Below are 15,010 nucleotides of genomic sequence, written 5' to 3'. Positions count from 1 at the left end.
AGGTAATGTAAAGAACATGTCAAAATTTTAAGGTGGTCAAATGTTCATATAACAAAATAAAGGTAATGAAGAGATAATTTCCCTCATGTTTTTTAATTAGAAGGTAAAGAAAAACTTTATAGTATTGAAAAAAAAATCTCTGAAAATCATTTTTAATTTTTTATGAAATGTTCATTTCCTTTTTTGTCCTTTTTCATTCTACAAATTCCAAATTAAATTGCACGATAACTGTTCACCTTTGTTTCATTTGCAATAGGAATGCTCATGATTCATTATCATTCATCTCTAACTTTCATCTTAATCACTAAATTTTGATATGCGAATTTAAGTAAAGTTGTAAATTTAGGGATGCACGTTTAGATTCGGTTAACTTGAACTGAACCGAACCTAAAATTGAAGTTCTAAATTTAGGGGTGGGTATTCCAGTCCGGTTAACTCGAACCTTACCGAACCTTAAATAAATATTGTGTTCGGTTCGGTTTTGGCTAACCTATAAAATTCAAACAGGTTAAAAATTAGAGCCTGATCGATTTTAATTTCTGAAATTACAATCTGATCGGGTTCACCTTATATATATTAAGAAAAAAGAAATTACTCTCTCAGCTCACCTCATGCACAGGAACGTCATACGCCCAAATTCAAAATCCCTAACCTAATTGATAATTCCTTTCTTCCCTTTTTTTTTTTTTTTCCACAACAGCGGCAACCGCAGATGTCTAGCCCCCGAGCCCCTTGATAATTCAAAATCCCTAACCCCTCTAGCCACATCCGTCAAGCCCAACAGCCCTTGCTTGCTTACTCTTACAATCACACTCACAAACACCTAGACTTCGCTGACGCCCAATGCTTGTCAGTTTTGTTTCGGCGTTGTAGCTTCTAGTCATGATTTTTTATCCAGCTGCTGTCTATGCTATAGACTCATGGTTTCCAATCAAGGTTATGATCCAAACCCATTATTATTATTATTATTATTATTAATATAAACAATTGATTTTAAATTACTTTTATAGGGTAAATTTGATTATACCCCTTTATTAGATTGACATATTTTAATTTAATATCTAAAAGTATGAAAACTTCAACTTACCTCCAAATGCCATTATTTTTAACAATTAACTGATGTTGACTGATTAAAATATGAGAATGCCCCTATCCTATCTAACTAATAGTTTTGTGAGGTTAACAAGGATAATTTTATTGCTCCCCTTAAGGTTTGACATATTTCAAGTTAGATGATAAAAATAAATTTATTAATAAAACTCCCTATAAAAAATTGTAATAGATCTTTAGAAAAATTTTTACTTATATTTTAATTTAAAAAGCAAATATAATAATAAAAAATTCTATTTATAATATCACCACAATGAAAATAAAAAAAAAAATTTATCCTTATCCTGAATTTAAATCATTAATCAATTAGTTAACTTTTACCATCCAAAATAACATTACTACTCTTCAAAATATTTAAAAGACAAATTAACCCATAAAATTTATTTAAATTCCATTACTCGTTACAAATTACTAATATAATTCAACGGATTGAAAATTAAAAAATATATAAAATTTAGGAAACTTCAAAAACTGAATCCTTAACCCCTAATCCTAATCCAAAATTTTTATCAGTTTCAATTTTTATTAATATTAATTGGCACAAATTTTAATCTTACTTATTTCCTATTTTTAGTAATAATTATTTTTTTTATTAAAAGCCATTTTAGTATATTTTTCTTCTCAAACATGAAGCTAATGGGTAAAATAATAAAATATTTAATAATTTAAAATATTTAAGTACATCTAATATTTGTCATTTTCTTAGAATAATGTTGATAATTTTTTATTCATTAATCTTATGAATCTTGAACAATAACTCTTTTCTAATTTATGATCAAAATGTTAAAATGAAATGTTATAATATTTTAAAATAAAATTTGAAATGATTTATTGAAAAAAATATTCTTGATTTGCGCTTTGAAATCTAATAAATTACTAGTCATGCCATCCACTACAATTTATCCTTAATTAAAATTTAAAATTGTAGTTAATTTTTTTTCAAATTCTTTTTTCTATTATTCTTCATCTTCTTTTTCTTTTTCTTCTTATTTCTTCGTCTTCTACTCTTTTTTTTTTTTGGTTTTATCTTTGTTTCTTTATCTTATTCGTTGTTCTTTTGCTTCTTTCTTCTTCTTCTCTGCACCAAATCAGATAATTCTCCGCATTAATCAACGTTATTATAATAAAAATTAAAGTTTACAAAACAATAAAAAAACTAAAACCTCAAAAATTATTAAAAAAAGGGAATTTTTTTTCTCTCTCTTCTTCTTTCTTCTTCATGTTCATCCTTCCATTCCCCGTTCATCCTTCAATTCCCTGTTCATCTTCTTCTTTTATTTTTTTTTTTTATTTCCTATTTCACACGCTTAATAACTCCACAACCAGTTTCAAATCAGCCCAATAAAACATGTGCCCATTGTCCAGCAAAACCCATAACCGTGTGCGGCCATGCTAAGCAATCCTATGGCCACTCATGGCCATGCTAAGTAAAACCCATGGCTACGCGCGGTTGTCATACTGAGACCCAGTTTTTTGAATGGTCTATAGAAGAAGTAAGAAGACAAAAATGCTTGCAAAAAGATGGAAGCTTTAGGTGTTTTGTTATGTTTTCTTTGCATGTAATGACTATGTTTAAGGCTGAAATTGTTTGTTTTGGAATCATAGGATTAAAACACTAATTAAAGAGTTGTTTTTATAATTATTATAAACAGTTGATTTAAAATTATTTTTATGTAATGATAATTGGCGATGGCTATGTGTAGATTGTGGCTTTGGCAAATTTGATGCTGGCCGCTAATTTGTAGAAAATCCTTTGACTGAAATTTTTTGGATTTTAACTATTGTAACCCGAATTCAACCTGAATCAAAATTTCAATCCGAATTATCAAATTGATCCGATTTCAATTACTAATCCGAACCAAACAAAAATGAAATTAATTCGGATTGGGTTGATTCGGTTTCGCGTTCTCAACTCGATTGGGTTCAATTCTTCAACCTGATCAAGTTGTAACCCGAACCAAAAACCAAAAAATTAGAATTGAAACCCGAATTGCTCAACCCTAGTTCTAATAACTGATGAAAATTACAAATTCTCTCAAAAATTCCAATTAACGGATGTCAATTTCCACGGGAAGTCGGGAATAATGAATAAGAGTTCTGATCAGGTGCACAATTATCTTTGCAAAGGATAAAAAATAAAAAATTGTAAATTTAGAAAATTGTGTGTTTATAAACCGTGGGTTGGAAATATTATCACCTTATTAGTAATTCATAAAAATAAAAAATAAAATCCTTTAACCCATCCTAAGGATGGCAAAATCCTCTACGGGTTTGGAGTCCCATGGGACCCCATTGCAAATAGGGTGAATTTTGAATAATTTTTGAAAAATGGGGTGGGAAATGGGGAAAAAAAATAATCCTCAATTCTTAATGAGATAAGTTTGGTTTTGTATTCTCCACTCCACACCCAGCCCATTCCCCATTTTATATAAATATTTTTTAATTTTTATTTTATCAATTACAATGTTGGTTAATAAGTTTTCTTTTTCTTTTTACCTAATATAAATAGGCTACAACTAAAAGAAAACTTTGCAATATAATTCTTATTCAATCTTAAAACGTTGTTATATTTTTTTTTCTCTCTTAAAGTACTACTCTTTTCCAGCGTTTTTCAGTTTTGATATCATTTCAAGTTGGAGAATTTTTTAAATAGTTTAAAAACTTTAAAATACTGTTATGATTTTATTTAAGTCTCTAACTTTTAATTTTACTGAAATCATTTATTTATTTCTACTATAAAGTAAGTAAACTAGGGATGGAGAAATCTTCCCTCACATGGAGATTCCCCATCCCTACCCACTAAATTTATTGGTGAGTAGGATCGAGAATGGAGGTAAAATTTTTAATAGGGTGAGGAATGAGTTAGGCCTCCCCACCCACATCCCATCCCATTGGCATTCCTAACCTAATCAATTGCCCAATTAATCCTAGAATTTTATTGCCCAACCTTCTATAGTTTGTTGAATCTTGAATCTAACTTTTAAGGCAAAAAATTATATTTTGATATGATATAATTTAAAATTTAAATAAATTTGACTTGCAACAAGTGAAAAGAAATTGTTTTAAACAATTTTTGAAAACACTGGACTAACTTCATAATAGATTCTAATTCAAAGGATTAATGGATTTAAATATAAAGCTAATATATAGCTTTTCTAAAAATAAATAAACAAAATAAAAAATACTTGGTCAGATTAGCAGTAGACGCATGTTGAATTGGAAGGAGGAAAATAGCATTTAGTTAAAACAAAAATATATGGCCAACCACATAAATTAAGTAATGATAGAGTTATAAATTTTTATACAAATTTATTTTGCACAAATTGATATGGTATAATTCAATTAGTTGGATTAAATATATCTTGCCCACATAATTTATTTTTATTATTTTGTATTTTTATTTGACGAGTGAAATTAAGAGATATTTTTATACAAAATAAACTTATACGAGAATTTATAACTCTACCATCACTCATAATTAAGTATCGAAATTCATCTAAAAAGTTCGATATTGAATGTATTTGTAGTTCATGTAAAAGAAAACATAGGTATCACTGCATTTAAGTTCAGATCCAACAAATCTAATAAAATAATAGAATATGTAAATAAGCCAATCTACATGTAGATTATATAAAAACAATGCCCTAATCTATGTAACCCACCCCCCGGCCCTTTTTTTTTTTTTTTTTCTAACTACAAACAATATTAGGTGGTAGATCTTTGACTGTGCCCCTTAAATGAGAAATCCAATCCATGACATCGAGCTGAGAAAATGCCCTAATCTATTCCCAAAAGCTGAGAAAATAAAAAGCACTGACTGTACGTATTGAGCAATACTTCCACGGATCTTGCTATGTTAAAGACTCTGTATGTAACACAGCAAATGGGGTGCTTCCACGCGTTGCAGGAGAGAGGAAAAGCAACCCAAACTCAGCTGATGCAAGGCCAGTTTGCACTGAGCTGTTACGTACAGAATCTGCAACGTAGCCTTGTCCTACTTGCACATGTACACGGCAATTTATTAATCAAATGAGCCATTTGTACACTTGCCTGTAAATGTTCATTATTTATTAATATACCCTGTCTCTGTAGCCGCACGCTTCGTCTTCAATTTATTATGCGAAACTTGTATATAAACTGTAAATTTTGCGAACAGATCAAATTCGAAGATTCACCTCTATACAGAAAAATAGAAATATACAAAGTTAAATACTCCTTTAATCATAGCATTTTGCCAATTACTTAGTTCATAATTATTTGAAAGGAAATATTGGTCCTGATGAAGATCTACTTTTAACTATTATATTGCCAGTCTTATTTGATCTTGTTTGAATTTAAATTGTGTCAAACAAAATTATTACTTTTAAAAAAAACTTAAATTCACTTCTAGACAATGATGCTTTGAGTAATTTTTTAAAATGCAAAAACTAATTGGATAATTGGTCCCAAAATAAACAATTAAAGTTGAATTTACTCGAGCATACAAGAAGCCGCTAGCCTTAAAAAACGGAATGCCATTTCAAGATGCGTCTTTGTGAATTTGGATGAAATAAGAGGATACAAGCTAGTGATGCTCATGCAATATACGTGGTCGAGGATGCTCGTCCCATTTCTTTCCTTTTTTTTTTAATGGAGATTCAAAAAAAAATCTCTCTCTGACAAATTAAAATAATTAAAGAACCTTGACATACACACACAAACATATATATGTTATATATGTGTGTGTGCGTGTGCGTGCGGGAAAGATCTCATCCTTAGTTGGCCCATATTTTCGAGCTATGCGTGGTTTTATTTGGACAGCAATAACAGTGTACATAATTCAGACTCTCGAAAAGTGTAAATAGTAACATCAAAGGAAAAGAATAAAAACAAGAGAGAGAGAGGACATTCAACATGGACTGGGCTGCAATAGTAACATCAAAGGGCCCAGTTTTCAATGAAAATGTCCGGCGTTGCATGTGACCTAATAGTAGACTAGCTAGTGAGTGTATCGCCGTGCATATCCGACTGTTTTATAATAGACTCTGGACTGTAACAGTGCTCGTAATGATTTTGGTTTGGGATACGAGTTGTAAAATCTATTTCCTAGTATTGATTGTTTTGTATTGGATTGAAATTGAAATTGAAAATTGATCCATTTTTGTTCATTCCGTCCAGTCCATATATACGTAGACATAATCGATAACGTTTCCCGTCGTAGTCATCATAGACTACATTTGTAAAAAACATCTCACGGATTCTCAGCCTCCCACCAGTCACCAGAGTGATTGATTGCATTTGCATGCAATATGCATCTCTCTCTCACTTGTACGTACTCAGAGAATTGAGAGAGAGAGTGAGAGATGCTGTAACTTATCGTTAATATTATTATTATTATTACTATTTGGTATTTTGGCGCATAAACGTGTGCAGTTGAGTGTTGGGAGGCGAGTGGCAACTTGCAAGCTAAGACGGTGCACGTGATTGATTAAAAGTGGTTACCTGACAAAATGCTATCAGACAATAATACATCGTTGGATTTGGATTTGAATTTGGTGCCGACGCGCCTCTCTCTCTCTCTCTCTCTCTCTGTGTCTGGTCCTAATTTCCCACAAACACAATAAGGGAAACAAACCAAGAAGAAGGCAAGAAAGAATGGGTTATTTTTAGGGACCTCTCCCCTGAGGTTTTACGTATTAATACTCAGATAAAAAATGTATTGATGTATTTACAGATACTTCCCTCCTCGTTAGTATAAAATATGTACGGTGTTAGTATAAAAGAGTAAACATGTAAATACATACTTTAATTTAAAAAATAATTTAAAGCGAACCTCGATGTCTGAGAAATCTTGAATGTTATACCTTATTAACCAGATCTGAGAAATAACCAGCAGACAAAAGAAAACCACCAACGCACTTGTCTCTCTCTTTCACGCACTTATCTTTCTCTTTCACATAGGCAAAAACTCAATAGTCAATACCATAAGCAAAAGCCAAACATCCACTTATCTTTCTATTTCTCAGAAGCAAAAACCCAATACCATTCCCGATCTTTTTTTCTAAAGCTGTGAAGAAATCAAGATTAAAAAAGATTTTACCTTTAAATTTTGGTGTTGGCTCAAGTCTTCCATAATGGCGCCGGCCGAGAAGAAGCTGAAGGATGGGAAGAAATCCCGGAGGAAGCCGCCTCTGGCGAGAAGAAAAAGAAGCGCGTGAAGAAGAGCATCAAGGCGTACAAGATCTACATCTTCAAAGTCTTAAACCAAATCTATCTTGATATTAGAATCTCAAGCAAGGCCATGGGAATCATGAACAGATTCATCAACGATATTTTCGAGAAGCTTGCTTGGGAAGCTTCAAGGCTGGCGAGGTACAAAAAGAAGCCGACGATTACATCTTGGGAAATTCAGACCATTGTGAGACTTGGTACTTCCTGGTGAGCTGGCCAAACACGTTGTTTCCGAGGGTACCAAGGCTGTTACTAAGTTTGCTTCTTTCTAAATGAAGTTTGATGCATTCGTCGGTGGATTTGGGTGCTGTATGAGTTGTTTAGTTAGTGATTTGGGCTTTGAATTTTACTAGATGAAGACTTTTTTTTTTTTGGTGGGTTTTTAAGGTTTGTTTGGATGTACTTGAAATTGGGATTTGACCTGGGTGATGTGCATGTTCATTATGTGAGAAAATGAAAATGAAATATGATTTCTAAATTGTTTTCTTAGTTCTTTACTGAGTTGTGATTAGATATTGTAAAATTCTCTTAAGTGAAATAACTGCTTTTTTTTTAATAGGCGATATAAATTGCTTTACATGGAGGATTATGTTGGTCTATTAAACGTTTTGTAATTCCAGTAATCTTATTTTCATCGGTTCTCAAAGCTTTGTTTAATAATTTATTATTTTGGCAGAAATGATATTTTAGTAATTTAAACAGTCTATTAACAGTCAATGTAACGGGAAACTAACGACAGGGAAACTACCTGTAATTACATCAATACATTTCATCTGAGTGTTAATACGTGAAACCTCAGGGGAGGTCCCTAAAAATAACCCAAGAAAGAATTCATCAACTCAATTACAACACCAATGTGTGAAAGAGTGTGTAACTGTAATATGTAATAAATACACTAAGGTAGTGTTTATTTTTTGGAGTGGAAGTGTGGAGTGTGGATTCCTCCCACTCTAGTGTTTACTTACCTTAAAAAAAAGGGGAGTGAGAGTGTGAATCCGTGGGTTCCACTCAATTTTGAAGTGGGTAGTGGGATTCCCACTCCCGTGGGGGAAGGTGGGAATGGGAATCCACTCCCCTCTCTTCCCATTTTATCCTTATAAAAATAAATAATATCATATTTAATAAAATAAATAATATCATATTTATTAAAATAAATAATATCATATTTATTAAAAATAATAATTATAGCATATTTATTTTATTAAATTTAATAAAATAAAAATAAATAAATATTATATTTAAATTAATAATATTAAACATTAATTTTAATAAATATTAATTGTTTATTTATTTAATAATAATAAATATTTTATTTTAAAAAAATATTAATTTTGTACTATATTATCAATAATAATATTTCATTTGTGTTGCTATTATTAATAATTTTTATTCACATAATTTAAATTTAAATTAATAAAAAATTATGATTTACATAATTAAAAATATTAGTAATTATTATTAATTTATAAATATAATAAAATATTTATTTTATTTTCTAAATATATTTTTTATTAATTTTTTAATTACAAATTATAATTTTGTACATAAAGATAAAATTGTAATTTAAAATAATTTATTCCCAATCCAAGACAAAGTAAACAAATAATTAGGATTCTGATTGACAATCCATACTTTTATTTAGTCTAAGTAAACACCCTACTCTCACTCCCACTCCACACTCATAATCCAAGAATTTCCACTACTCAGAATTCCCATTCCAATCGAAAAAGTAAACGCAGCATAACAAAAGAGTTATTACTAATGTACGGTACGGTCTGCAAACTGTAAAATTAGTACAAATACAAATACGTATAATCTACGGTCTTCCTTCTGAAATCAAAGTTCAAAAATCAAAACCTTCTTATTACCTTTTCTCTCTCCCCCGCCCTCTCTCTCTCTCTCTCAGAGCTCAGTTACATGCTGCGGGCACTCCCTCTTCTCTCTCCCACAGCCACAACCATGTTCACAGTTTCCCTCCGTTCACTCTCTCTTCTCCTCCTCATAGCCACCGCCGCCACAGAATATCTCAAACTCCCACTTCTCCACAAAACTCACCATACCCCCAGTACCATCCCGCTTTATCTCTCCCATCTCCACAACCTCAAATCTCCCATCACTTCCGGCGCTTCCTCCGGCTCCGGCCAGTACTTCGTCTCCCTCCACCTCGGCTCCCCTCCTCAACACCTCCTCCTCGTTGCCGATACCGGCAGCGACCTCATCTGGGTCGCCTGCTCTGCCTGCCGCGACTGCTCCCTCCGCTCCCCCGGTTCCGCCTTTCTCACCCGCCACTCCGCCTCCTTCTCTCCCCACCACTGCTTCCACTCCACCTGTCAGCGCCTCGTCCCCCACCCTCGCCACAACCCTTGCAATCACACCCTCCTCCACAGCCCTTGTCGTTACGAGTACGAATACTCCGACGGCTCTATCACCGAAGGCTTCTTCTCTAAAGAACTCATCACTCTCAACTCAAGCTCCGGCAAACAAATTCTGCTCAAAGACTTCCATTTCGGCTGTGGCTTTCATATCGCCGGTCCCAGCCTCACGGGCGGCAGCTTCAATGGGGCCCATGGAGTATTGGGCCTGGGTCGGGGCCCCATTTCGTTTTCCTCTCAACTGGGTCGACGTTTCGGCAACAAGTTCTCTTACTGTCTCATGGACTACACTGTTTCTCCACCGCCCACGAGTTTCCTCGTGATCGGGGATCACCAAAACGACGACGTTTCCACCAGCCCGAAAATGAGCTTCACCCCATTGCTTCTCAACCCTCAGTCACCCACATTTTACTACATTGGCATCAAGAGCGTGTACGTTGACGATGTTAAATTACGAATTAACCCTGCCGTTTGGTTAATCGACGAGATGGGTAACGGAGGCACTGTCATCGACTCTGGGACTACCTTGACGCTCTTTGAGGAGTCGGCTTACCGCAAGATACTAACGGCTTTTAAACGGCGAGTGAAGTTACCGAGTCCGGCTGAGTCGGTTCTGGGGTTTGATCTTTGTGTTAATGTTTCGGGCGTGTCGAGACCGAGTTTCCCCAAACTGAGCATTGAACTCGTGGGCAAGTCGGTGTTTAGGCCCCCACAAAGGAATTATTTTATCGAGACGAGTGACCAAGTCAAGTGCTTAGCGATCCAACCTGTAAATCCCGGGTCCGGGTCGGTTATAGGGAATCTGATGCAGCAAGGGTTCTTGTTCGAGTTTGATAGAGACAAGTCGCGGCTCGGTTTTACACGTCATAGCTGCGCCTTACCTTGACTCATCGAGTCTCAACACCACGGAAGATGTTTTGGGAATCTTTTATTAATTATTATTTTTTTGATATATTTATATTTATAGTTATATTTATGAGATTAATTGATGTTAAATAAGTAAAATATAAGTAATGATTTTCGGCATTTGGGTATATTTTGTCTGTATTTGTCTCGAGGTGGAAAAATGGTTTGCCTCTTTGTATTTCACGTGACTTTTTGGCAGAAAAATAAAATAAAAACAAACAAGGGAAAAATCATTTGTGATATCGTACTCTTACGCCAGATCAAATCGTCTGTTACACATTACTCGGCATTCGATCTATGCGCTTTACATAAATAGTTCCATGCGGTGGTGCAAGTACTTCACAACTAAGTCGTGTCATGTCGGCCAGATTGCAAAAATCTAAAGTCATTTTTACTCATTTTGGTTCGTGTCTGGCCGATCCCTAAAGAACGACCTTAACAACCCACTGCATTCCATTCTATCCTCGTTGTATTGGGTCCAAGTTCTCTTTTTTTCTAATTACGTGAAAAAAAAAAAACAGATTTCAGAGGAAAATCTTACAGCTATGTTCAAATAGTTGTCAATTTTGTGTCTAGAGATGGAGACGTGGTGGTTAAAGGGACAATTTCAAAAATCTTTCGACAAACTCATTACTGTCTTCGTTTTCATTAGATTTTTTTCCATATCACCATAATTTAAGCGCTTGGGAACAACATTCTCTTGTTACATCACGTCAACCCTCTTATGTCTCAACTATAATTTGTGGTGGTCCAGGCAGCCCTGTAGTGCCAGCACAGTTTTATAGATTAATTTTTCAATCAGTCATTCTTGACCCTCAGTGACATAAATTGACAGTTGATTTTCATTTTCAAGCTGATTAGTTCCTCACTACTAACCCTACTCATACATAAGGTTAGGTAATAAGAGGCGATTTCATTTTTTTGCAAGAAGTTATTTTAATATGCAAATGCAATGTGGCTTCTTTTATTGTAGCTAGCTAGTTCATTTAAAACAAAATCGCATATGTTCATTCTTTCCTTCACAATTGAATTTCGCATTTATTTCATCCATCTTTCTTGGATAAAAATAGCAAAGTTCATTACTCAATTCACATGGTTTCACAGTAGCCCCGGAGTATTGGATGCATTGAACTCCATATTAATTGCCACGAACTATCCCTTATGCTATTTGGTGAGATGAGCTTGAAAAAGCACAGCACAGCAGCCAATTCACTGCCATTAAATAAAAATTGATTACGCGGAAAAAGCAAATAGTTGCATGCATGATAAGCAAATTAATTTAAAAGAGTTAACTAAACCAGCTGGTAGAGCAAGATAGGAGGGTTAATGCGGTTCAGGAGGGCAGTTATTTGGCAGCTAAAATGAGTGCAGAGCCAGCTGTCGAGATGGGAGCAAAGCTAGGGCATCACGTATTCCTCTCACATGATTCCTTTCCTACAACGAAGTTTTATGCTTGTTTATTCAATGGGGGGAAGGGGGCACATCCCCCCGTGTTTTATACTGAAGCTCAGAGGAACGGTGGGCTGTGCGGCTGTGGGTGTGGGCGCACTGCAGTCACTGCCTCATTATCTTTATCTTATGATTTCCCATCTTTGTCGACTTCTCATCTTCTGTATTTCTTTTCTTCATGTGCATGTCATGAGCACCAAATGATCCACAAGCAGTTGTGTTAGCCCAATAACATGTCGATCCATAAATTTGGTTTGGGCCTAGCTGCTCAATTTTACAGCCCAAACTAGTTTAACGGCAACGGTAACGGTCACGTTAATTCCGAACAACATTCTCCAAAAAAAAAAAACTACACCTTGATGGTTCAAATCGTTAAACCCCTGTCGGACAGTGTCATGCCTACCATTCTCTATTATCAAGAAGAATTCGAAATTCTTTGAAGGCAATTCACAAACCGCCCACTTTTATTCAAAGAACCAAGATTCCCCCAAATCCAAGCCCTAACAAATGCCGGCTTCGACGCTGGTTCCGTTGGATGTAATCATCGACATATTAAGCCGACTGCCTGTTACGAGTGTCCTGGGATTCAGATGCATGCGCGTCAAAATCATTTCGTTCTCTGATCGACGGTCAAGATTTCATCAACCTCCGCCTCAAGCAATCCATCGAAACCAACTTCAACCTCAGCCTCATTCTTTCAGTTTTCATTTGTGGGGAGAGCAGGATTTACTCTTTAAGCCTGGATTCACTTGATGGTAACTGGGTAGAACTTGCTCACCGTTCAGGCATCATATCTGTGAAGTAATTGGTTCCTGCAATGGATTACTGGTTTTGCAACCATGGAAAGACCTTGAGGCAGGTATAATTTTGTTAAGTCCATCTACTAAAAGACACAAAGCATTACCATTGAAGGATTGGGATTATATCATTGGGTTTGAATATGATGCTTGTAGCGATGATTATAAGTTAGCCGGGATTATCGTGTTTACCCAAACAGTGCACTACACTTCTGTTGCCGGTTAGCTAGTCTGAATCCAGAACCTAGTAAAGATGACCTAGTGCCTGTTGCAGTTAGTAATGGAGGAAATTTCTTGTTCGAAGTTCTAAGTGGACGTTTATCTCTAGTTTGCATGTATTATGATGAGCAGGCTTGTGATATATGGGTGATGAAGGTGTATGGGGTGAAGGAATCTTGGACTAAACCTTTTACTTTACGATAGGGAGAAATTGGATTTATTGACGTTGCCCAACCTTTCGTTTATTCAAGGAGTGGGGATAAAGTTCTAGTGGATAAAAACGAAACAATGGGAATTTTTTTCTGGCACGATCTAGAGAGGCAGAGAGTTGACAATATTGTGGACGTTAATCGTCCCGAGCATGGTTATGATTATAAAACAATCGTTTATGTGGATAGTCTTGTTTCAATTAATGCATATAAAGGGCATAGGTGATCGGAGGCAAGGAAGACAAACGCCTAGTTAAAAGAGGTAAAACTCATTTGAAATTTTAATATTTTTACTCTGTTTTACAACTTACTGATCCTACTCACTGCACAGGGATTAGAGTAATCATTCTAACCATAGAGGGACTAGTTAACTTTTTTGAGGAAATTCACTATTTTTCATTATTCTTCTTTGTTTCTTTACAATGGATGATTTTTTGCCAACTGAATTCAAATTGATTTTATCAGCATGCAGATAAAAAGTTAGCGTGGGATCTTGTGAGCTCTTAATGCAATTCTTAGTAATGCGCTCAAATGTCATGCTGAATTGATATATTGTTGGATGATCCTGAGAAGTGTATGTATATTTGTAATCGATGTATCTTGGGAGTTTTTTTTTTCCCAAATCAATTTGGGTTGATATGGGGTGGCTTGGTTAGTAGCTTAGCTCATGGAAAATCTGGAGGTATCATGAATGCTTTCTTCTGGCTAATTGGCTCATATCAAAGTTCTACTTTCTGAGGACATGTTGCTGCTGCTCTAATATCTTTGTTGCTATCGATTGTTCAAGAAGCTCTTATTTGTATAGAGGTTTGACACTGAAAAATTAATAGCTAATCTGCTTTTGGAGGATGCTTAACTCATAACATTAACTAAAATGCACTCATTCTTCTCCTCCAGTTATGTCTCTATATTCTGTGTTTTGCATGAACTAATTTATTTCTGGTTTCTGTTAAAATACTTCAAATCGGCTATTTATAGGCCCCCCGACATTATCTCTGTTTTACAAATTTTATTGAAAGGAAATTGTACAGTAATGAAAATGCTTTCGAAGTAATGCTGAGTGCCAGTTTCATCTTTTGCCATTGTTGACTTGACAGCATTTGTAAATGACTCATTTGGCATCAGGGAATGCTTTCTAATGCTAACTTGCTGGATTTCAAGTATGAATGAACTCAAAAAAGCAACTAAAAGAGCCATGATTCAAACTCTTTCTAGCTCTTAATTCTGGGCTTTTCGTTCTTTTTTTTCCCTCCATTTTTTTTTTTTTGGGTGTGGATGCATAACTCTATATGACATTGATGAGAATGTGGACCCATTAAAACGAAATAATTGTGGATCAAAGTAACAGTGGTAAAATAACTCTCAGATAAGGAGTACTCACTATCATTTTAGGCATCGTGAGGCCAAAGGTGATGATGATAAACAGTTGTCCACTCTTATCTTATCTGTAACTAACAAACATTTTATCATTAGATAAGACCAAACTATCACAAGTCCTTAGCCAATTCAATATAGCTTTCTATCAGGCATATCATTTTCATCCACTGTGGAAGGTATTGTTCTCAAATTTTTAGTATTTGATTACATTCGAAACTGAGCGATAGATGTACACACAATTAAACTGAGTGATTGCCAGGTAATTTCCATTTGCATCTAGATTGCTTATCAGATAATTCACCAAACAAACATTTGGATACAACATTTATATAAATCGAGTGAAGGCTATATGCTATAATGA

General features: G+C 34.7%; 1 protein-coding gene and 1 long non-coding RNA gene across 2 annotated transcripts; both read left to right on the top strand.

Annotated features, from left to right (window-relative positions):
* The first annotated feature begins 9,177 nt into the window (after positions 1-9,177).
* LOC102620377 (aspartyl protease family protein 2) lies at positions 9,178-10,840 on the top strand. The gene has a single exon (XM_006484340.3). The coding sequence runs from the start codon at positions 9,238-9,240 to the stop codon at positions 10,576-10,578; it is 1,341 nt and encodes a 446-aa protein (XP_006484403.1). The 5' UTR covers positions 9,178-9,237; the 3' UTR covers positions 10,579-10,840.
* Positions 10,841-11,750: 910 nt separating this feature from the next.
* On the top strand, positions 11,751-14,121 carry LOC112498847 (uncharacterized). Its single transcript, XR_003066264.2, has 2 exons — positions 11,751-13,534; positions 13,738-14,121. It is a non-coding gene; the product is annotated as an uncharacterized LOC112498847 (long non-coding RNA).
* Positions 14,122-15,010: the final 889 nt, after the last annotated feature.

Source organism: Citrus sinensis, chromosome 4 (genome assembly GCF_022201045.2).
Source record: "Citrus sinensis cultivar Valencia sweet orange chromosome 4, DVS_A1.0, whole genome shotgun sequence".
Classification (NCBI taxonomy): domain Eukaryota; kingdom Viridiplantae; phylum Streptophyta; class Magnoliopsida; order Sapindales; family Rutaceae; genus Citrus; species Citrus sinensis.
The sequence above is the reverse complement of the archived record's forward strand: the minus strand, read 5'-3'. Positions and strand labels throughout refer to the sequence as shown.